Genomic DNA, 25,193 nt, shown 5'->3' with positions numbered 1-25,193 from the left:
CAAGACGTTAAGGGCATGATCTATCCCCCTGTACGAGTGTTCACGGAGCACATTCGCACGCCTTACAATCGCAGGCCCGGTATCTCTACAACAGCAACGCCAGCAGTACGAACTCGTGTTATCTCCTCTAACCAGACGAATGGAGAATCCGAAATAGCGATTATGTTCGCAGAAAGCGTTCTGCTTCTCATTCGAAATACAACAGCCATGACAGTGCTTCCGCCATTGCTCATTGCAATACCCACTTGGTGACCTTGTTGGTAGGAACACATGGCAGTGAATCTGTGGAATAATAATAATAATAATAATAATAATAATAATAATAATAATAATAATAATAATAATAATAATAATAATAATAATGTTATTTTATCTGAGTCTGCAGATGAATTGGAGAAATTGCTGAATTGGGGAAGGAGTAGAAGATAAAAATAAATAAGTCCAAAACAAAAGTAATGGAGTGTAGTCGAATGAAGTCAGGCGATGCAGGGAATATTAGATTAGGAAATGAAGTCTTAAGGCAAGTAGATGAATATTGTTACATGGGTAGTAAAATAACTAATGATGGCAGAAGTAACGTGACATAAAATGCAGACTAGCACAAGCAAGGAAGGCCTTTCTTAAGAAAATAAATTTGCTCACTTCGAATATTCATTGAGGAATTAGAAAAACTTTCGTATGGAGCGTAAGTGAAACATGGACAATAACTAGCTCAGAAAGAAAGAGAATAGAAGTCTTTGAAATAATGTGTTACAGAAAAATGCTCAAGGTGAGATGGGTAGACCGAGTCACGAATTAAAAAATACTGAATCGAATTGGTGAGAGGAGATCGATTTGCCTAAATTTGACGAGAAGAGGTAGAATGATAGAACACATCTTAAGACACCCAGATCTTGTTCAGTTGGTTTTTTGAGGGAGTGTAGACGATAAGAACGGTCGGGGTAGACCAAGATGTGAATATGACTAGCAGGTTAGAGCAGACTAGCTGATGTACCCGTGCTTCGCTACGGAATTCTACATTCTGTACTGAATTCCAGGTTAAGTATTGTACACGTTGTGAGTAAGATTGTATTATATTGCATAGCTCTTAGCGTTACCCCAGAAACGCAACGGAGAAGTCACCATACGGCTCTTCTCATGTGAAGACTGGGTTAGGGAATTTTCATTATAAAGGCAGGCCCTTTTCCCTACTATGAGATCGGGAAGTTTTCATAATGATGGCAGTCACAATCGAGTTGGACAGTTTTCATTGTAATGGCACACACTCACTGTCTACCCTTTTTACATCCTCAGAAAGACTGTCTTTGTGGTTTTCACAATTGAAATCAACATAGGTCATTGCAATGACGTCAGTAGGAAAGTCGCGGTTGATTGCAATGCTATCAAATGAAATACTCGGTCGAACGAAAAACCGCACATTTTCTCAATTTTAACGAACACTAGACTGCCGATGTAACAGCCCAAAATTCCAAAGCTGGAATGACCAGGCCGCAGACAGCCATGAACACTCCTCTGCCATTATTCCATTAAGTTTGCACACAACTCATTCCAATCAGCGCTTCAGAGTAGGGATCGAATAGCTGGAATGGTATGATGAACCAGTGTGTTACGTACCAGTAGTATCAGAAAATTTATGAACCAGAGGAATGGCATGCAAAAGAAGAAACTTATCTAGCTCCCCGGCTACTTCCCGCCAATATTCAGGCAAGGTGTTATGGTCGGTACGCAGCAGTAATCCCATCTATCAGAGATGAGTGGCAGCAAAAGAGACAAAGCACATCACAACAAACAATGGTCAATGTATTGTTATTGTTGATCACTTTTATGAACTTTCGATATTGCAGGCCTTCACATTTAGTTTTCTTCCGACTCTGTGATATTAGGACATCCAACGTAAAGAGGGTCCTTCTTTCTTTCAACTCTCCCTCTTGTCTTATTTTTCAAGCGATCGTTCCTTTACGTTTTTTTTTCTCATTTCGACCGATGGCCATGCGTTTTTACACCTTAAAACAGGGCCTGTCACCCGCCCAAAATCTCACGCGTTCAAACTGAGGCGCAGAGGTCCTCTGCACAATGCATCGGTCCCACTCGGCTCGGCTTGGACTAGCGTGTCGTCTCGGGGAGACTCGGCTAAGCTCGGCCCGTATTTCGAGCGCTACGGAGCAAGTGAGGAAGAGGGAGACAGGCGTGGGGAAAGAGAGAGACAGCGCTATTACTCCAAATCGAGGAGTTGGGGTCTGCATTCTGGTCAACCAAGCGAAGTATTCCTTTGGACCGTGCACCGCGCAATGCACTGGTGCATTGCGCCCTAAGAGGCCCTCCCTTAAAACAACCATCCCCAGTTAACTCGATTGAAGAATACTTCCATGCAGGGGCGATTTCTCCGAACATGCTACGCTTGCTGCGCAAGTGCAATATTTTTCTAAAGCAGGCGAGTTAATAGATCTGCATTATTTATTTATTTATTTATTGCACACTACAGGACTTAGTGTCCCAATTACAGTGGCAACTACGACAGATAAGCTCGCATGTTGCATATATCTTGGCGAGTCCAGCGAGGCCTATTAGGAGCTTCAGCGGAGCTGTCGACACAGCAAGAAATGTATGCGCGCGCAGGTTTCTTCTCTCCAAGGCCGGTTGCAAGCTGTCACGTTTGTAATGTGTTGTTGGAAGCTCTGGTCTGAGAGCTACAGATCTGGTGTGTTGTGTCAGTGAGTAGTGTACTGTAAGTTCCTGATCATCTATTCTGAATGATTTGACGTCCTGCAATGGGTTCCGAACCGTGCATTATTGACAGCTTATTATCAAATCCATTTTCTCGGAGGACTATCCATGAGAAAACAGACATTATTAAGAATGGCAGACCCTGTCCGGCGCTGCCAGATTTAAAGACACAGCACAGGGAGAAAAATAGAGAATATGTACGTTCGTTCTCTGTATCTCAATATAATAATACGCACTGCTTGACAGGGTCCAATAAACTGAATAGACTGCTTTGTTGGCTGTGTTTACTATTTTCTGCTGATAACGGTGTATGGTGTAAAAGTGGCTTTGACAATTTGAACACCTTGACACTGTCCATTACAAGACATGAAAATCTGCAAACCATATGAAGTGTTTCTTGCAGTTAAATAGCTTTGGGCGTACAAGGATCGACCACCAGCTGGATGAACAGAAACGCATCAGTGACCAACTTCATAATGAAAAGGTAAAGAAAAATCGTGACATACTTAAACGACTGATCGAAGCAGTGCCTTTTTCTTTTAGCAAAACAGGAACTACCATTTCGCGGACATGACGAGTCTGCAACTTCCGTAAACAGAGGGAATTACATCGAACTTCTACAAATTATAAGTGAGTATGATCCTCTTCTGGCAGCTCATCTGAAAGACTCCACCATTTTTAGAGGGACGTCGTCTGCAATCCAAAATTATTTAATAGCAGAATAAGTTCAGTAATTGTGAGAAGAATAAAGGAGGAGCTTAAACAAGCAACTTTTGTGACAATAATGTTGGACGAAACGTCCGATATTATTAATAAGTCACAACTCTCTACTTTACTCCGTTTTGTAGATGAAAGTGGTGAAATTCAAGAGAGGTTTCTTGGTTTTGCTGACATTAGTAAAGATCGCACTGCTAGAGCCCTCTTAAATCATGTTCGTGCTATTTTAAAAGAGTTCAGTTATGAGGAAAAGATTGTGGCTCAAACATATGACGGTGCTGCTGTTTTAGCCGGTCATGTGAATGGGCTTAATAAACTACTTCAAGACCAGTATCCATATGCGAAATTTGTGCATTGTTATAGCCACCGATTGAATTTAACACTACATCAGTCTGCTTCAAAAATCAAAAAATGTACAATATTCTTCCAAACAATGTCAGGACTTGCTGCTTTTTTTTTTCAAAGTCTACAAAGAGAACAGCTGGTCTTCAAGATTTTGTTAGAAAGAAGTTGCCAACAGTAGCACCAAGGAGATGGAATTTTGTTCCACGTCTTGTTAATACTGTGAAGGAATATTATGATACGCTGGTGAAATTCTTTCAACATGTACAGGATACTTCAGACGACTGGGATGAAGACATTACATTGAAAGCACAAGGATTTTTATTCTTCTTACTTAAGTTCAACACTAGATGTCTGCTGGCATTGTTCTCCAAGATTTTTTCATTCTCCGATACTGTGTTCAATATTTTACAAACAAAAAGTCTGGATATTCAGTACTGTGGCAAGAAGGTTGAAGAGCTCTTTTTAAATATCCAGTGTATGAGAGATGAAGATTTTCATAGTTTGTATGGACATGTTGATACTGAAATTGATGTTTATGGAGGACAGCCGTGCTCTAAAAATCGAAGAATTAGTGATAAACCAGAAAAATCAAAATACAAACGTCTATTCAATGAAATTATTGACAATGTACTTGTCCAAATAGGAGAGCGTTTTAAATGCATAAAGAAATTTGTGTTCTTCTCGCTGTTGGATAGTGATTTGTTTGAGAAGCACAGAAATAGGTTTCCAGACAGTGATGTTACTGCCCTAGAAAAGACCTATGGGTCATTTTTCGACATTGTTCGCTTAAAAACCTAATTAAGTGTGATTTATTCATATTCTGATTTTAAAGAGAAAAGTGTTTCAGGCTTAATGCAGTTTATGCACACGAATAAAGTGTACATGGGTAGGGCCTATGCCAGAAATTTTCAAGCTCATCAAACTTGTAGCAACAATTCCTGCTACTACATCCTCTGCAGAACGTTCTTTTTCAACACTGAGACGCATTGCAGATCGACTCAAGGTCAGGAGAGGCTATCATCATTAGCTATGTTTTCGATTGAAAAAGGATTGCTTGCAAAAATTAGATTACAGTCCTCTTTCTATGATGAAGTTATTGATGGTTTTGTAAAGAGAAGCCGCAGAGTAGAGTTTGTTTTCAAGTAGGAAGATCTAATAAATAGTTGCAATTTTTCTGTGTACATAGTTTGACGTTTACTTGTTTAAATTATATAATCACTGGCTTGTCATGATTTGTTAATAATTATAAAATGTGTCTGATTGTTATTCTTATGGCCATTCTTGAAGGTGTGACGTAACCAGTTTGAATGCATGTTCATGTAACCGATGATTAAAATGTTCATGTGGTTTAGCGATTATTGGGTTTATAAATTTTATTCATTCAGAACTATGCATGTCCCACCCCACCAACTTTCACGAATGGAAGACCAAGCCTAACTTTCATGACCAGCATTCACCCCTGCTTCCATGTCAGCAATGTTCGGCGTTGATACGGGCTAAGCAACGAAAGTATAAATTCATCTAAATCCATTAATTCTCTTATCATAATCGCCCCCCTGTGGGTGGGGGTAAAATAACACCTACGTTATCCTCTGCCTGTCGTTAGAGGCGACTAAAAAGGGCCCCAGGGGCTCTGACATGGGAGTGTGGGTTGGCGAACACGGGGCCCTTAGTCGTGTCCTGGCATTGCTTTCACTTACTTGTGGCAGGCTCCTCACTTTCATCTATGATATCCGACCTCCCTTGGTCAACTCTTGTTCTTTTCTGATCCCAACATTATTGCGTATGGAGGCTTAGGTAGTTTTCACTTTTACTCCCCTCGTAGCCCTTGTCTTTCTTAGGCCGATATCTTCATTTTTCTCTATGGTTAGTGTTACACAGAAGATGGTTTTCTATTTGTACTTCCTCTTAAAACAAAAATCATCACCACAACCACTATTCTTATCATAGTCCGCACGGTAAAACTGAATAAGACATAAATGATCGGAAATAAGGTTCTCTATAACTATTGTTAGGGGCTGCCTGGCCGAGGCGGTAAAGGCGTATTCGGTTCACCCGGAAGGACGTGGGTTCGAATCCCCGTCAGGAAGTCGTAAAATTTAAGAAATGAGATTTCCACTTCCAGAGGTGCATATGGCCCTGAGGTTCACTCAGCCTACACCAAAAATGAGTGCCAGGTTAGTTCCTGGGGGCAAAGGCGGCCGGGCGTAGAGCTAACCACTCCACCCCATCAAGTGCCGAGGTTACGAATAGTGGAAGCCTTCCACCACTCCCAGGTCCTTCATGGCCTTTTTTTACATATATAACTTTTGTTTTGTAGTACTTTCGATAGGACCAATAACATAGGTAAGTTATTTAAAAATGACATTTTAGGAGCCTTCCCCTAAACTACAATTTCATCAAGGGTAAATAACATTATTTATAGCCTAGACTGTGGTTCCTTATTCCCCGACTTTATATACCTATTTTAATTAAATGCTGCTTATCCATTTTCTCGTGGCTCGGCGCTGATACGGACTTAGCAACAAGAATCCAAATTCATGAAATTCTCTGTTATCACAGCCGGTGCGGTAAAAATGCATGACATAAATAATGATCGAAAATTTAATTCTATGAAACTTCAGTTATGTAGTAGCCTATTTATCGATAGGACCACTAATAACATCAATATTTGTTAATTACATTTTAGGCCTTCCCCTAAACTACCATTCCACTCAGCATGAATACAATTAGATTGTAGTGGCTCTTTCCCCGACTTAACATTCCGATCTTCATTCAATTTGCGTCAGCTATTTTCTAGTGATGCGCGTACATGCATACAGACAGACAAGACGGAAATTTAAAAAGTGAATTTCCTTGTTACTGTGGACACGGCCGATACAGAAATACCATTCTCTTTTTAAATTCTGAGCAATGTACTGACAAAACTCTTATTTTATAATTATAGATGTAGGATGTATAATTATAGATGTAACGTAGAAATGAAAAGATTAGCACAGAATGAGGTGGCATGGACGCTGCATCAAAGCAATGATCATCATCATCATCATCATCTGTTTACCCTCCAGGTTCGGTTTTTCCCTCGGACTTAGCGAGGGATCCCACCTCTACCGCCTCAAGGGCAGTGTCCTGGAGCTTCAGACTCTTGGTCGGGGGATACAACTGGGGAGTATGACCAGTACCTCGCCCAGGCGGCCTCACCTGCTATGCTGAACAGGGGCCTTGTGGAGGGATGGGAAGATTGGAAAGGATAGGCAAGGAATAGGGAAGGAAGCGGCCGTGGCCTTAAGTTAGGTACCATCCCGGCATTCGCCTGGAGGAGAAGTGGGAAACCACGGAAAACCACTTCCAGGATGGCTGAGGTGGGAATCGAACCCACCTCTACTCAGTTGACCTCCCGAGGCTGAGTGGACCCCGTTCCAGCCCTCGTACCACTTTTCAAATTTCGTGGCAGAGCCGGGAATCGAACCCGGGCCTCCGGGGGTGGCAGCTAATCACGCTAACCACTACACCACAGAGGCGGACCAAAGCAATGATAATAATAATAATAATAATAATAATAATAATAATAATAATAATAATAACATGGCTTCAGCTGCTGTGTTGCAGATATTTTCACTTGATGCAATTTATGCTGCCTGCCTGTCAATTTCTTTCTTAATCTGCTTACCCTGCAGGGTTGGATTTTTCCTCGGACTCAGCGAGGGATCCCACATCTACCGTCTCAAGGGCAGTGTCCTGGAGCGTGAGTCACTGGGTCGGGGGATACAACTAGGGAGAATGACCAGTACCTCGCCCAGGCGGCCTCACCTGCTATGCTGAACAGGGGCCTTGCGGGGGGATGGGAAGATTGGAAGGGACAGACAAAGAAGAGGGAAGGAAGCGGCCGTTGCCTTAAGTTAGGTACCATCCCGGCATTTGCCTGGAGGAGAAGTAGGAAACCATGGAAAACCACTTCCAGGATGGCTGAGGGGGGGGGGGGGGAATCGAACCCACCTCTACTCAGTTAACCTCCCGAGGCTGAGTGTACCCCGTTCCAGCTCTCGTACCACTTTTCAAATTTCGTGGCAGAGCCGGTAATCGAATCCGGGCCTCCGGGGGTGGCAGCTAATCACACTAACCACTACACCTGTCAGTTTCAATGTTCCTTTTTTGCTCTGCCAGATGGCACACACACGGATCTCTGTTGGGCAATCTATAGAAGAGGCTTAATTAATTTTACAGGGTAAAACACCAAATTTGTCACCGTAGATCTTTGAACCCACAGAGAGAGAGAACCGACACGAGACTGACGTATTTGAGCACCTTCAAATACCATCGGACTGAGCCAGAATCAAATCTGTCAAGCTGAGGAGAGAAAGCCAGCGCCTTAACTGTCCGAGCCACTCAACCCGGCGGTTTCCCATTTTCATACCACGCAAATGCCTGGGGCTGTACCTTAATTAAGGCCATGCTGCTTCCTTCTCACTCCTAGCCCTTTCCTATCACATCGTCCCCATAAGACCTATCTGTGTCGGTGCGACGTAAAACAACTTGAAAAAATCATCATCATGGACCGAAGTTCCTCAAAACAGAGATAGACGGATCGAAAGGGGCAAGAACTACCGCTTCCTTCCCTCTTCCTTGAGTCCCTTCCGATACCCCCTCCCCCAACAACCCAAGTCTCATGCTACAGGACACTGCCCTTGAGGCGTAGAGGTGGGATCCCTCGCTGATGGTGGTGGTGATTACTGTTTTAAGGGGAAGTACAACTAGGCAACCATCATCTATATAACACTAATCAGAGAGAAAAATGGAAGGGATCCGAACACTTAGAAAAATGAAGGTATCGGCCAAAAAATGGCAAGGGCCACGAAGGGCATGAAAATAAAAGACTCCTTAGGCCTCCGTATGTAACACCGTCGGGGTCGGAAAAAGAACAAGAGTTGACCAAGAGAGGTCGGATAGGATAGATGAAAGTGAGGAGCCTGACACCAGTAAGTGGAAGCAATGCCAGGACTCAGCTAAACGCCCCGAGGTCGCCAACCCACGCTCCAAAGTTCAGAGCCCTTGAGGCCCCTTTCAGTCACCTCTTACGACAGGCAGGGAATACCGTGGGTGTTATTCTGCCGCCCCCAGCCACAGGGGGATCCCTCGTTGAGTCCGAGGGAAAAACCAACCCTGGAGAGTAATCGGATTACTTTTCAGCGTTCAGTCTGCAAGCTTCTGTGAATTTACTAAACGTCGCCACAATCCTCTATTTGCAACTAGTGCTGTGGCCTCATTTAGTTCTGTACCTCTTATCTTTAAATTCTTAGAAACTGAGTCTAACCATCGTCGTCTTAGTAGTCTCCCTCTATTTCTCTTACCCTCCATAACAGAGTCCATTGTTCTCCTAGGTAACCTATCCTCCTCCATTCACCTCACATGACCCCATCACCGAAGCTGGTTTATGCGTACAGCTTCATCCATCGAGTTCATTCCAAACTTAGCCTTTCTCAATAATAATAATAATAATAATAATAATAATAATAATAATAATAATAATAATAATAATAATAATACAGTACTATAAGACCTACGCGACAAAGATTAGACTCAGTTTCTACTGATTTAATGGTAAGGAGTGTGGGAGTAACTGAGACTTTTTTTTTTGCAAATGGCTTTAGGTCTTACCGACACAGATATATCTTACGGCGACGATGGGCCAGGAAAGGGCTAGGAGTGGGAAGGAAGTGGGCGCGGCGTTAATTTGCTTGGTGTGAAAATGGGAAACCACTGTAAACCATCTTCAGGGCTGCTACAGTGAGGTTCGAACCCACTATCTCCCGAATGTAGGCGCACGGCTGCGCGCCCCTATCCGTACGGCCAACTCGCTCGGTCTAAATGAGACTATGGAGCTAATTGGCAACAGAGGCGCGAGGCTAATTCACAGATACTTGCAGATTGAATGCCGAAAGGCACAACGGCCTATATTTATATATCTTCCCTTGGAGTTCTAAGAAAAAAAAAGGAGCAATCGCGTATCATCCTATTTCGCTGGAGAAGCGTATTAAAATCCTCATCAGCTAAACTCTGTTTACTGGGTACATAGGTAACGAAGGTAAAAGAGCCTTCCTCAACACGAATATGAATCAAACTTTTAGCTTCAAATCGTGATGTTTGGCTCTTATTGCGCAATTCATCATACCTTATGTCACTTTCAGCGCCCAACTTCCAGGAACTCGTCGGTCACCACGTGATACTTCGATTCTGACCAATCAGAACGATGTGCTCACTTTTCCTCCTTTGTCTCTCTCGCACCAGCGTTCGTTCTCTGTCTTCCACGCACTGAAGGTCACCCGCACGAAAATAATACGAGTGATAGGCAAGACAAACTTACCGTGTTGACGTCAGCGTTGCTATGGCAATAGCGAATGCCAGCCCGCGATTGGTCACTTTCCAAAGCTGGGAAGTCCCGCCAGAGGCCTGTTTTCTACCACGGAACGGGGATTGACCACACAGATTGAGTCACTCGTCAGGCGTAGCTTTGACTGGTTGTGACAGTGTTGGAAGCGCCAAATGTGCAGGGACTTTCGTAGAGTAAGCGCTGTGTCGGTGATTTTCATTTAGTGTGTCTGTCATCGGCTCAGCCGTACTGAACAACTTTTGTTCAGCAAGCACCATCCCCGTGCATAAAGTTTTAATAAACAATAATTTGTGAACATTGAAAAAAGGTGTGCAACTTGTGGATATTTAATATTTAGTGTTATTATTGTGTGTTTGCCATGGATAAGGACGGGTCTGTTAATAATCACTGTGATAGTAGTTTGTTTTACTTCTTTTATGAAGCATCACTTCGAATGTGAATGCAAGTGTTGTTGTGACAGTTCATACTTTGCAGTCTGTTTGAACTATCTTATCAGGTGTCAGCAATTATACTTTCACGACTGAAAAACTACCTAGAGGTTTAGACTTGGCTCTGCTTCAGTGATAGAACGAATTATTCGCGGTTGTAGGACGTGACAGCAGAGCTAGTTTCTCACACAAGTAGCCGCGGTAATAAATCCGTCAATACATGCGAAATTTTCTGTGATTCGGATTCCATGAATAACTGTAGGTCCGGTGACTAGGTCGCAATATCGATAGGCTTGTAACTTGAAGTTTGCTAAATAACCTGCAGAACAGGGAACGGACTTCACATTTTTGACAGTATTTTGTCTTGCCGATTACTTTAACATACAGTACAGTACTTTCTTTTTGTATCGATTGTCCGTTTCCTTCTTTATAGTACCATAACTAGTTCAGTGGGCGTGTTTTAAACTGGTGGAAGACTCCTATGTGGACAGCTATTATCTTGTGTCATTGCATCGAGTGCAAGGCCTTTCGTAATAATTACGCATCAGCTACCCATGACGTTTTTCATGTAGGTAAAGCAGGCGTGCAGATACTGTACTGATACAGTACCGATACATAATTCGTTTGAGGAATACTTGTTCGTGGATTTTTCATCTATTTCCCCATAAACACATACTGGTATTCAATCTATGTAATGAATGTGGTTTATTTTAGGAAAGGGCTAGTGATACAGTAGACACGCACCGTATCCTCTAACGAAATCCTTGAGAGCAGCGGTCTAAGATTGTCTACAGAAGTAATTGTGCATTTTCTGTTTGTCAGTTTAATCACGTGTAATAACAGTAGGTTATGTTTTCCCCTCAGTATTTTAAATCTGTGTTTTGAGTTGCCGATCGCGTTTGTATAATAACGAAAGCTGGTTTGTAGAATGTGGATATTGGGATGTAGTTCCCATTTCTATGTTTACTATCAGTTGATTTACTTTATCGCTTCGACACAGATACGTAGGTCTTACAGCGACGATGGGATATGAAAGGCCTAGGAGCGGGAAGGAAGCGGTTATGACCTTAATTAAGGTACAGCCCCAGCATTTGCCTGGTGTGAAAATAGGAAACCACGGAAACCCCTCTAGGTCTGTCGACAGTGCAGTTCAAATACAAGCTGATTTCAAAATCTTAAGAATCTTACGTTTGTGATGCATGTGTGTTTGTATTTTGAGTTTTTCTTAGGATTGCCAATAATTTGGAGAATTTGTCGAGCGAATATCGGTAAGTGTGACAAAGTCCGTATAGGCCTTTAGGTAACTACATTTGTTGTATTTGCTGTGTGTTTTCCGTTCTCGGCACTAAGTTTGTGTTGAATTTTCAATTATTAACACGTTTGGACAACTAGAGGACCAGAGTATCGAGAAAGACATTTTCTTCGTGTGATTCAATTTTAAAAAACTTACGTAGATGGCCAGTTCATTTGCTCAATGAAAGTGCTTAAGAGTCGTTTGTATGGACTGTGATACTAAGTTAGAAGTGCTGTAATTAAAATACGGTATAAACACTTTACGTATATTTTCTTAGATAACTGTTCAATTACGACGGATTGTTGTTTACGTTTAGTTTAGAGGGGGGGGGGGGGGGGGGCGACAAAGTTTCTTTCTCCACTTGCCCCGCCAGCTCTTCCGTCACTAGGAAACGCCCATGGCTCGTCGTAGTGGGGGCCTGGGGGGCAGTCATGTTTTCCTCGTTGTCTTCTCAGAAGACAATCTTTCTTCCCGGAATTGAAGATATTTGATTCACATGCTTTAGAATGACAATAAAGGTCCCTATGCTAGGTTTGCCAGTGTTGTTATACAGTAGTTAAAATATCGTGCTTGTTTGGAGCATTTTCAGTTAGTTTTCTATCAGGTAGGTATTGGATATTTTACCATAACGTGCCAGTTTCAGGTTGTTTAGTGAAACAAGTCCTTTCAGATGTGTTGCCTTGGTAAGATTTGTATCCCCACTCCACAGTTGCTTTCGTATTGAATGACAGATTATGATCGAGCGAGTTGACCGTGGGGTTAGGGTCGCGCAGGTATGAGCTTGCATTCGGGAGATAGTGGGTTCGAGCCACACTGTCGGCAGTCCTGAAGGTGGTTTTCTGTGGTTTCCCTTTTTCACACCAGCCCGTCGTTGTCATAAGACCTGTCTGTGTCGGTGCGACGTAAAAAAAGGAAACCGATTATATATATTCTGCACATGGGCGTCGGCAGGGTTGTGGGGAACGCTTTACGGCCTCATTAATGTTTTTATACTATTTTTTTTAACTGTCAACCTACAGTTGTAGGGAGACTGAAATCATAATTCATTCGTAATATTACAGACTACTATATAGTTTAACCTAATAAATACGAATCTTTGTGTTTGGAATTATGTTGAGTTTGCCCCCGTCCCTGATTCTACATCGTCCATTTAAATGTAAGACTATAGTTTTGCTCCGTTTATCCGTATTCTATGGTCTTGCCTAGTTTTTATTACGGACTGTCGTAATATACTATCATTTTCGGAGGGGATTTCAATTCTGAACTTAACGCCCTTGGCGTTGCCTTGAGCAATGAATGTCCCTGTTCAGTCTGGCACGCGCAACGGGCGGCGAAGTGGACGGAGCCTTCGCTTGGCTTTTAAGTGGAACATGTTATCTTCTCTACCCAGCTGTCGCGGATCAAGAGACGGTTGTGGTGTGATATGTTCATTGGTTCTCACGTAGCCTATTTTACCCGCATGCGGTTCGACAGTTAGATGTTCTGAAAAATAACACGGCTTCGCCGGGGTACGAATTTATTTTTCCTTTGCTATGTTGGCCTTCTGTGTTAGTTACTTGTCTTCAGTTACTCATGTGGTTTAACACTTCAGAATGTTTACACTGGCAGTCTTATGTTAGGTCTTGATTCCCCAGTCTTGTTTTTAGATCCCTTGAATTTGGTCCTACCAAGAAGTATGGGGTGAGGGTAAAATCTAATTTTTCAGCAGTAGGCCTATAATTGGGTAGATCAATTATAAGCACCTAAAAACTTCACACTTATGTAAACAAAATTGAAACTGTCCTACTCAATCAATTTCATCTTCAGTTTTAAAAATGTTTGAATTGTTGACAGATTTGTTTACTATGTACTTCAGATTTTCCACAGTTGTAATTACAATGATTGTTTTTTTTTTCTTTTACAGGCAGTATGCCTCAACGAACCTCATTTTTGTCTGAGGTGAGTGTTCTTCCCTAATTCTTTATACATAACTTTTGACAAGAGTTGTTAATCTTTCGTTAGTTAAAACACAAAAAGATGCTCTTGTTACACATGTGCTTCAAAACTTCCAACTTCTCTTCTTTTGCATGCCCTTAATGTTTCATCTATACTAATATTATAAAGAGGAAAAATTTGTATGTTTGCTTGTAACGAATAGACTCAAAAACTACTGAACCGATTTAAAAAATGAGTTCACCTATAAAAAGCTATATTGCCAGTGAGTAACATGGGCTGTATTATTTTCAAAACAATTCGAGGTGGGGGGCACGGGGGGGAAGATATAAAAATAATAGGCTAATATAGGCAAAATATCGAATTTGTCGTATAAGGACGAGACAAGGCTTAGTTTAATCCTCTTGACGCAAAGAACAAAACTCGGTAAATGGTTTTCAGGCCCTAAAACCAACCGTTACGGAGATATTGGCACCACACTACCCCTGCTCTAGGAATCGGATAAAGTAATGAACTGCCTTAAGCATGGTAACGTCGGCTCCAGGATTCTACAGCAGTGAAATTATCTACAATAAATCACAAAAACCTAACATGTTACAGACATGAAAATTGATATTTGGAATCTCCTTTAAAAAGAAAAGAACACAAATATTTGTTTCCAGAAAATCCACTTAAGGCAGGGGGGGGGGGGGGGGAATGAAGTGAGAAAGGATTTGAATTATTTATATGAGGATACATATATCCCAAAAAATGAAGATGTTACAGACTTTAAAATTGTTACTTGGAATCTCCTTTAAAAATGAAAGCACTCTTTTTTGGAAAATCCACTTATGGGTGTGAAAAGAATAAAAAAGCGGGTGAATTCTTAAAATGAGTATCTTCTTCTTCTATCGCTTTACTCACACCTGTGGGGTCGCGGGTGCGAACTGTGCCGCACATGTGGATTTGACCTTGTTTTACGGCTGGATGCCCTTTCTGATGGCAACCGTATGTGTAGGGATGTAATCTATACTTCTATACTAATATTATAAAGAGGAAAAGTGTGTATATTTGTTTGTAACGGATAGACTCAAAAACTACTGAACCAATTTTAAAAATTACTTCATCTATAGAAAGCTACATTGCCAGTGAGTAACATGGGCTGTATTTTATTTTCAAAACAATTCGTGGGGGACTACAGGGGGGATATATAAAAATATTAAAATAATAGGCTAATATAGGCGGAGTCTGTTACCTATAGTTTAAACTATTTTCTATTAAATCATGGAGCAGTAGGATCACTGATGTTATTAGTGCCGATATTTTCATCCACTTTTACGATCATTGTAACCATGAAAACAACCTATGTACTGTACACAATATTGTCAAAATGGTGCGCCCATGACTTGAAAAATTTTCTCAACATTTATACTCAGATTCATTATATAATGTGCGACATGAGTGACAAGCCCTGAGAATTATAATTCTCGATAATTATAGTAGTTTCTTTTATGCATCACGTATTTCCTTACAAAATGTCGGATCAAATATTCAATAATATTTATATTTGTGGTACTATCTAGCGGAAGTATACTTACAATAAACCTGCAGCTTTGTGAAGGGAGCAGGTATACACTATAATTCCAAATATGACAAATAATTTCTACGTACTTAAGTAAATACACCAGTGATATAAATATCTAATGAAGTCAGTCACACCGATAATATGAGTAACTAAAGCCAGTTTCTGAAACCCGTACGAAGAACGGGTACTTCTGCTAGTATCTTATAATTTACCTTTTAAGGTACATGACACTTTGGAGAGACGCTCTTTTGTCCTCATGGCTGTATGCTAAAAGTTACGAATTAAAGGGTGATGAACATAAAACAGATAATTACAAGCTGGTCAGCTTGACGACATATCGTGTTGAATTTCAGCTCTGGGAAAGCATAGCCTACTTTATGATAATATTTAGACTTGTTTGTGAAATTACCAACTGTTTTGATACAAGGCAGTTCAGATTTGACAAAGGTTATTTCAGTGAGGATTCCTGCAAGATATTTGATTCAGGAGATCAAGGCTTTTGAAAGGGTCGAGCATGGAAAACTGCGGACAAAATCAAGAGCTGTTGGACTTGAACAAGAGTGGTTGAATGGATCGTTACATTTCTAGAAAATAATTAAGAGAATAAGAATGATTAAGTGGAAGGGTTCTGCAAGGCAGTATTACTGGATCATTATGTTTATATGATATGCAGGGGCAGTGCGTCATTAAGGGGTAAAGTTACAGCCCCACCAGATGTTTTGACACAAAGAGTTTGTTATATTATTTATATTTTAGATAATTAATTTAATGAGACCAAATTAACATCTGAGTTCTGAAGTAATTCATGATATGAGAAAAAAGTTTGATTGTAATATATATTTCCTACGTTTATCCTGACATTGGGGCTAATTCGCTCTCAGTCCGCACAGTGAGTATTGGTAACTGTTTAGCGGTGGGAGTTATGGTGATGTTATTGCAAACTCTCTCATATTCTTTTAACATCATGTAACATGTTCTTGTGATAATTCACAGAGTGAAGCTTGTAACTTTTTTGATGATAATAATAAATAAAATCATGAATAAAAATATATAAATAAAATTACTCAAAAACTTAATAAAATTAATAAGCATAATTAACCGAAATGTCCGTAGTATGGGCGCCAGAGTTCACCAGAATGGATCCCTCGAATTTAGATAAGAGCATGATAAACTATATATCCCAGGGCGTGTACATAATGCTGCATACTGGTACATCTGCTGCAGGCCTTACCTAACCTCCTGAAAACGACTAATTAGGTAGGAACTGCACCTAGGTTCATCAATAACACTGATTCTAAAATAGCTAACTATATTCTTAACAAATTCCGTGCATGAGCACCTCATCAACATACAACATTATACATATAATATACACATAAAATATTGCTGGAAGACTCCATATTTACAACAACAACAATAATAATGAAAATCGTGGGAAAACGAAAGTGAGAACTAAGCTACCATTTGTAGATAGTCCGATGAACAATGTACATGTATGAAGATAAATACCCTTCACTGTCTCTATATCAATTCGACTTACAGATTCTCATAATCGGCAGTTATCACATCACACAGATACTGTACCTTGTACTACTGTGTTCACATATTTTAACACTTGTTGTAAAGACATATACACACGTCTGTCGATCCTCAACATAAATTTATGGAAAGTCTGAGATAGCTTTCACCAACATATAATGCTAGGCCGCCACAAGTGCTACAATACTTAATGCGCAAGCACTCTCCACAATCAGCCACTTTCCACGAACATAACAAGACTACGCTCCACGAACGTTTGAAGTCCAGTCCATTGCAGCCGTGTCACTCCAGTACCGTGTATCAGCACCACTTCCTTCCCGTACATTGCGTCAGTTCTAGTTGTAGTTATCTTCCTTCTCGTTCCTTTACAATCACCTCTACAATCACCCTTACAATGTTTCAGGTTGCCGCCGTATGATCCACCTTTATATACATCAACATCCCCCTCCTCTCAGATGGGGTATATTCCATGAGTCACCAAATTTTCCTAATACAACAACAAGCTCATCTCATCAGGCTGGGATATATACATGACTCATGAATTTCCCGACACAAGTACATCACAACAAACACTGGGGTAGCCATATGACTCAGTCAAATTACCAGAGTTATTAAAGCAATGTTTTTCCACTCGTGCAAAACAAATTACTCATACCTACATATGTGGATATCTTCCAGCTTACCAGTATAAATGGCAAAATATACATATGAAATACTGATAATAATAATAATAATAATAATAATAATAATAATAATAATAATAATAATAATAATAATAAGAATAATAATAATAAATAATCGAATACTGACAATAATATCTCTAACTTCTACATATAATTCTGGGGTGTGATATATGTACTATCACAAGCTTTTGACACGTTTCGAATTTTAGTTTACAGTTCCCTTTTAGCAGTTGGGAAGTGGAGAGCGTAAGTTATGGATAGTTTTTGTTCAACAGTGATTAGTATGTAGCATCTAAAATAGTGAATAGTTTGCACAGCAGAAGAATCATCAAGCGCAGTTCCTTTATAAATAAGGTAGGCCCTCACTTTAAAAGTATTTTATTATTAACATGCATTAGAATCAAGCATGCTTAACTGTATTGATGTAATTACAAAGTTTAATATGGGTGTAGGTGTATACAACTGTAGGAGAAACAAAAACTACATTAAAAATAATAATAATAATAAATACCCACATTAGCTCCACCTGCCATTTGAGCCACAAGCCGCTACTGATGATACGAGTAAAGAACTAGAATCACAAATAATAATTTTTACAGACTTGTAAGGATGTAAAAGAGAAGGCATAAAAGTCCCTGGTGAGACTCCAATTAGAGTATAGTTTTAGTGTACGGGACACTCGCCAGGATTACCCGATTCGAGAACTGGAAAAGATACAAAGGAAAGCAGCACAATTTATTCTGGGTGTATGTATGTCCAACAAAAGCACAAGACAGTACAACACAAAGAACGAAACTGATGATGGCTTCTAAACTGGAAATGTTACTTAACAGCACCGCCAATATTTGGAATAGAAATGAGCAAGAGTATATAAAATAAATAGAACAAAAATGACTTCTGTCCACTACCATGAAGGTCAAGAAATTGTGTATTCTAAAATGGCAGATATTTCAACATATATTTAAATGCCTGGAGGGCAAGGTCTAAATGGAGGACGTCTTGCAAAAGCCAGACATCTAGTCAGCCTGATTATAGTGATACAAGTTATTATTTGTTACTGTATATTACACTCGGAATTGATCCAAGAATTTGTTACTCAATTTAGTCATTTCTGCTAGAACACTGTCCTTTACACATAGCTAGCAAGTCTCTGTTTGGAATGATTTTGCTGATGTTGGTTCTAGAAGTCTTTCCTGTTTCCTTAATAATAATAATAATAATAATAATAATATTTAATTAATGTCCCACTAACTACGTTTACAGTTTTCGGAGACGCCGAGGTGCCGGAATTTAGTCCCGCAGGAGTTCTTTTACGTGCCAGTAAATCTACTGACGCAAGGCTGACCTATTTGAGCACCCTCAGGTGAAGAGTTGAGGTGCTGGCCTTCTGACCTCAACTGTCCGAGCCACTCGGCCCGGCCCTGTTTCCTTTACAACCTGATAACTAGTTGGAATGGATGGGTACAGACTGTCCACATTCTTGAATTCCTAGGCTATTATTCACCGGCAGAAGAATTCCCCAGTACTAAAGTTATTTTATGTGCATATTAAGCCTGATAACAGGTGCCACATACAGAGTGGGATACAATTTCTTTCTCATTGTGTGTTTAAAAAAATAAGATTGCACTCAGTCATGCCGGGAATTACTGCTTCTTTATATTTATATACTCCTGTCATTCAGCTCTGTTTCCAGGTTCAGTAGCACTCCTAATATATGACCACTCAGTTGGTCAATCCTTGGTGATTCAGTGGTTTCTTTCTTTGTTCTTTTTACAGTCCAATCTTGATCAAAAAGTCACAATGCCCTGGACGGTCATTACAGATTCCATTCTGAATTTGTTTTATTGTTTTTTTTTGTAGTACTTGCCATTTATTCTCTAAAGTTTATCTTCTCCTGACGGTAATGCAAAACTCGTGGCCATTGTATTCAGCCTACTGACGTGCATGCTACTCTACCCTGCTGTTGTCTTTTTAGGGAGACAAACACCAGCACCACTTTCTCCGTCCGGCTCCATGGCTAAATGGTTAGCATGCTGGCCTTTGGTCACAGGGGTCCTGGGTTCAAATCCCGGCAGGGTCAGGAATTGCAACCATAATTGGTTAATTTCGCTGGCACGGGGGCTGGGTGTATGTGTCGTCTTCATCATAATTTCATCCTCATAACGATGCGGAGGTCGCTAACGGGCGTCATATCAAAAGACCTGCATCTGGCGAGCTAAACTTGTCCTCGGACACTCCCGGCTCTAAAAGCCGTATGCCATTTCCATTTCATTTTTACTGCTTTCTCCAAGTGCGTTCTTATTTGGAATAAGTAATACTTTTGACCTACTTCCAGTCCTCCTCGTAAGAATTCTTGAGAATTACCTATATTTATAAGGTCTTATACAGGGATATTGTTTAATCTGTCACGGGTATTGTCACTCGCCCGGTCGCCAGTGCTGTAAGATTATCTTCTGCCAAGCACTTTGCCGTAATGCGCTTCTCGGTGCCACAAGTTCCCCTCCTTTGCAGTCTCGCAGTCTACTGAGAGCTTTATGAGCATAAGGTTCAGTTTGGTCAAGTGTTTAGTGCTCAGTGTGTTTTTCCAATGCTATTTTCTCTGCGTGAGCGTGTGTATATACATAATACCTTCATAAAGTACAGGAAGTCTTGTGCAAAAACTTTATGATTCAGTGCCGGGCGAGCGCTGGCAACATTACGGCAAAGTGCTTGGCGGTGGACAGGCTCCTAGTGCAGATGACTGGCGAGCGACAATTCCCTGCAAAGACAAAACAATGTCCCTGTATTTATAAAATTTAATAAACTTTATGCGACAGTGCCAGAAAGATCTTTGGTGTTGTTATGAAGGAATTTGTTGTATATTACGATAGTATAATTAACATGGTGTGCAAATATTGTGTTCTTGAAGATGGGCTTTACTTTTATAATTCATTTCCCATTTCTTTTTTTTTTTGCAGCCTCCAGCATGGGATGCTTTTGACCCTGCAGGTGATACTTATTATTGTGAAGATATCTTTCCATCGTATTTGTCATCTTCTGGTGATCCGTACAGACTTAATTCATTTGCTGACAGTATGGATACGTATCCGTATGGGCCTATGTTTTCGACTGCTGCCTTGAAACATGAGACAATTTATTCAGGTATTTCCCTTATTCAGTAAAATAGTAGACAATTAATTATCTTGTTACGGAATTGGTATTTCTTACAACCATCAAAAAAAAAAAAAAGATTTTTCAAACTATTTCTCAAATTTATTACACAACTATGGCTGTACTTTTAACTCTTTTACTGCCTTAGTCAGACTGCCTTGCTTTCTCCACAGTGTTCTAAAAACTCATGCACATAAACAAGAAATACAGACAGGAAAAAAATTCTTAACTCAATCACTTCGGGTTTAATGGTCCCGTGCGCTTGCTTAGAAATCAGATTTAAATCGTCTACAACACGAGTAAACCATGCAGTCAGAACTAATGTGCACTGGTCTCAAATAAATGCCATAAATGGAAGAGTAACCAGAATTTTCACGCACAGTTTTCAGTGAAGCATTCACAATAATTGTACTCAAGAATAGTGATGTTAAAACGAATCTTTTTTGTGGTAAATTCAAAATATTTGCATATATAACGAGGCAGTTCACACTACTCATTGTCTCTTGAAAAATTGGGGTCTCATTACATTTGTCTTTGCTGCAATGTAATTGGATGCGAGGCTTATGAACCCAGGACATCAGAATGAATGCAAAGGGTAAAGTAGGCCTTAATTTCATCCTCATTAGTGTCAAACCACTTTTCACCGCCTGTTTTCATGTAGGTCTGATAATTGTTCCATGTCTGTGTGTCTGTTAGGTCATCAGTCCAGAGGCTGGTTGGATCCTCAAATAGCACCACCAAAGGTTATGCGGTTATAAGGAAACCCCAAAAACCAATGGCAGCGCCAAAATGAGGCGTACTAGGCAAGATGAGGAGTGAGGTAGTTTGCCATTGCTTTCCTCACTGGGTCAGAAAGTACTATTGCAGCATGACTGACCCTTTGAGCAGCACCTTTCATAACACTCAGATGCACTAGTCATGCTCTGAACGTCATTACTCAGCACTACCCATACCCCAGCAACTTCCATATTGTCACAGCCATGGATGTTGACTGGCACTTAGGTGGAAGCTACACTTTACTCTGGCCTGTGCCAATAGCGCAAATATTTGTTTCCCGCGCATTGTGGGAAACAACGGGTCCATAATCTCCGAGAATACAGACAACTTGGATACAGAATTATCTATATATTTCTCTCTGTTTTCCTGATACCTCTGGAGAAACTGCGATTGATAATTGGTTCACCCGTATCAGATGAAATATCACTTTCACTTCATATCTCTTCTTCAATATTATCATAATCACCATGGTCTTCTGAATCTAAAACACTTCCAATTAACTCAGCAGTAGCATTGCTGTCACTTGCTTATATTACGTGTCTGGAGCTGAGAATGACTGAGCTTGATGAAATGTTTGTGCTTTCAGAGGCTACAATTAGGCAATAAATAACAGTGCAAGTTTTTAGAAGGAGAGCTGTAAACAAGCCACTTTTCTGTTCTGTTCATAGAAGTTCATAAAAGGGAAACCCTTGCAGGGGTGACCGAAATATAAGCTAGTACATACTTCTCGGCGTGGCACATGAATGTTTCTTCATTTTGAGTTTAAGGCCCGGCCAATGCTCGGGTGAACGTCACATCAAATTAGTCGAATGATTAAAAACCATAAAAGTAATTCGAAAAAATAAATTTGAAGTAGTTCAGTCTGGCAAAATTGTCAGGAATATCTATTTTTAAACCTGCCTGCCTAGTAAATTGTAGTTCATGGGGACAGGAACAGAATCTGCAAACTTGGGAGGAATTTACGATAGTGTGAAGTCCTGTTTACCTATTGCCAGTTAAACAATATCGAGAATACCCCTATTGTCTTCAATACGATTGATATTTTATCATCAGTAGGTTCACGTGAACTCTCATTTTCTCCAAATAAATTATTGTCACAAAACAATTCTTGTTCAATATCATTTAATAAAGAACATGAAACACCACGCGATGAGGAAGCCCTAGTTTAAACAAACGGTGGCTAGCATCATTCTTTTGCCTCTAGTTCGGCCATGCAAGAAGGATAAATACTTAGAGTAGGGCTGTTGCAAAGAGAATATCTTTGTGATTCCAACGATGTGCAACAGATGACGATTGCATTCATTTTTGGCTAAATTTGCAGCAATTAAGGCAAAGCTGCACAAACCCGAGTACATACTCGGGCAGACAGCGAAGACTCGTTTCCTGTAAAACTTATAAACTGTGAGGTAAATCTTCTTAGGTACAACGTCTACAAAACTGACCAGAATCGTGTACCTAAGGTTGATAGATTTTTGGACAGAAATTATCTGCAAGGAAAAAATGACCAAAATAATGCAGCAACATAATTACTCATTTTGAAAATGCATTTCTCAAAGTGATCCGTTTTGTAGTTGTGACTTTAAACAACACAATTAGAAATGCAAGGTGCAAATATATTACTAAACAGCCCAGCTGTGAAGGACATGGTGAATATCAAGCAGGTCTATGTCAGTTCAGAACTATGTGATTCTATTGTAAACATGTAATACTCTTCATTTAAAAAGTTTCATTCCTTTAAGTAAGAGCTGAAGTAAGGAGTAAGAAATATGTAACATGACCAATTTGAGAAGGTTGTTACATACACCTGTTCCCAAAGTTTGTGATACCCACTCACATAACTGTTCATCAGTACAGTACTATAATGATGATGATGATGATGATGATAATAATATTATTTAGTGTGGCTATTCTAGCCTGGTGCAGCCCTTGTAAGGTAGACCCTCTGACGAGGGTGGGGTGGCATCTGCCATGTGTAGGAACTGCATGTATTTGTGGTGGAGAATAGTGTTGTGTGCAGGTTGCAGGGATGTTGGCGATGGTACAAACACCCAGTCTCCAAGCCAAGGAAATTAACCATTTACGGTTAAAATCCCCAACCCCACCAGGAATCAAACCTGGGGCGCTCTAAACCAAAGGTGACTATGCCAAAGAGTCGAACAGTACAGTACTAGTATTGTTATACAGAGATACTATGAACTTTGAACCGAATGGCACTCGTTGCCATCTGCAGGTATCATAGAGTGGAACTGACACAACTACACTGATCACCGTCGTTGTCCAGACATTTTTGGCATCTCTTTAAAACGACTATCCATCACGTCGAGTAATGTTGGCAGTTTCCTGGTGGATAGTCTGTTCAATTCTTCCAAGGGTATGAACGTGTTTTTTTATTTTTTAAATTATGCCCCAGAGATAAAATTTGTTATAAAGATTATTGTACAGACTGGAACTTTTGTACCAGGGAACGCATATCATCTCTGATATTGACCGGCTGTCTAAGTTAACACACATTGTGCAGGGACTGATCCATATTTCACTTTGTGATGAAATACAGAACAAAATATGCCCTGCTCAATAACCGAACTGAACTCCGTTGCTTACAGATCCATCACTAACAGTGAGCAGCCAGCATGACCTTGCCCCTGTCACCAGCTGTGCGCTCAGTGGGTAAACACCACCAGCTGCTTCCTAATTCCTTGGATTTTGCTGTAGTTCACAATATCTTTCACACTGATATAAACATATTGGGTAGTCAATTAAATTCTGAAATGTTTGAACTTTTCAAGGTTTAGTACAGGGGCCTATTCCACGAACGAACTTTGCAACTTTGCACTTTGCACTTTTCAGTTCAGATTTTGTTCCATCACTTTTCAGATTTAGCTTGCAAAGTAAAAAGTTAGGAATCTTTTCACTTTTCAAGCCTGGTATGTTCCTCCATTGGTACAGAAATGCAAAGTGCAAAGAAATGAAGTGAAAAGTTTTCATAAATCTTGCAAAGAGACGATTCCCTTTTCATCTGTTAATTAACAAGTATGTACACTAGTTTCTCGGTGTAGAATTTGGTTTAGTGACATAAACACATTATGACGAGAGCTTTTGTTAGCATTAAGTGAGGACAGTGATAAAAAATCCAATAAGAGAACGTACGAAGACAGGATTCATTTTCATAACCTCACTTCGGCGGACTTTCGCGAGTGATATCGTATTACCCCAACACAATATTCTTGAAATGATCGGTCATTTATAGAAATATGCAACAAAAAGAAGTAAATTCCTTTCCATAAAAGAACAAAGTCTTATATGCTTACATTGGTTAGTAAATGGTGCCCAGCTGCACGGTGTAGCAGCAATGCATGGGACATCAAAATCAATTATTTGCAGAACTTTTACCAAAGTCGTAGATATTATAGTAAATGTAATATTTCCTAACAGTACGTTGGCCTGATAATCCACATAATATAGCGACGGGATTTCTAATGAAGGGTGAATTTCCTTCTGTGTGTGGATGTGTTGACGGTACTCTCGTTAACATTGATGTTTGTCATCATTTGAGAGGCTATTTTTAAAGTTGCCAAAAAGGATGTCACGTTTCTCCTTGACAACTTCCATCACAGCCAGCTTCTTGTAATAACCTTTCTTTCCCATGATAAAA

The 25,193-nt window shown here is 40.2% G+C and overlaps 1 protein-coding gene across 1 annotated transcript in view; it reads left to right on the top strand.

The window, feature by feature from the left end:
• The window catches only part of LOC136866556 (ETS-related transcription factor Elf-5), a 111,396-nt gene that overhangs the window by 63,673 nt on the left and 22,530 nt on the right, over positions 1 to 25,193 (top strand). Inside the window, exons 3-4 of the mRNA XM_067143635.2 lie at positions 13,800 to 13,834; positions 20,572 to 20,755. Of these exons, the coding sequence (XP_066999736.2) occupies positions 13,800 to 13,834; positions 20,572 to 20,755 (219 nt within the window). The remainder of the gene's footprint in view (positions 1 to 13,799; positions 13,835 to 20,571; positions 20,756 to 25,193) is intronic.

Source organism: Anabrus simplex, chromosome 3 (genome assembly GCF_040414725.1).
Source record: "Anabrus simplex isolate iqAnaSimp1 chromosome 3, ASM4041472v1, whole genome shotgun sequence".
NCBI lineage: Eukaryota > Metazoa > Arthropoda > Insecta > Orthoptera > Tettigoniidae > Anabrus > Anabrus simplex.
The sequence above is the reverse complement of the archived record's forward strand: the minus strand, read 5'-3'. Positions and strand labels throughout refer to the sequence as shown.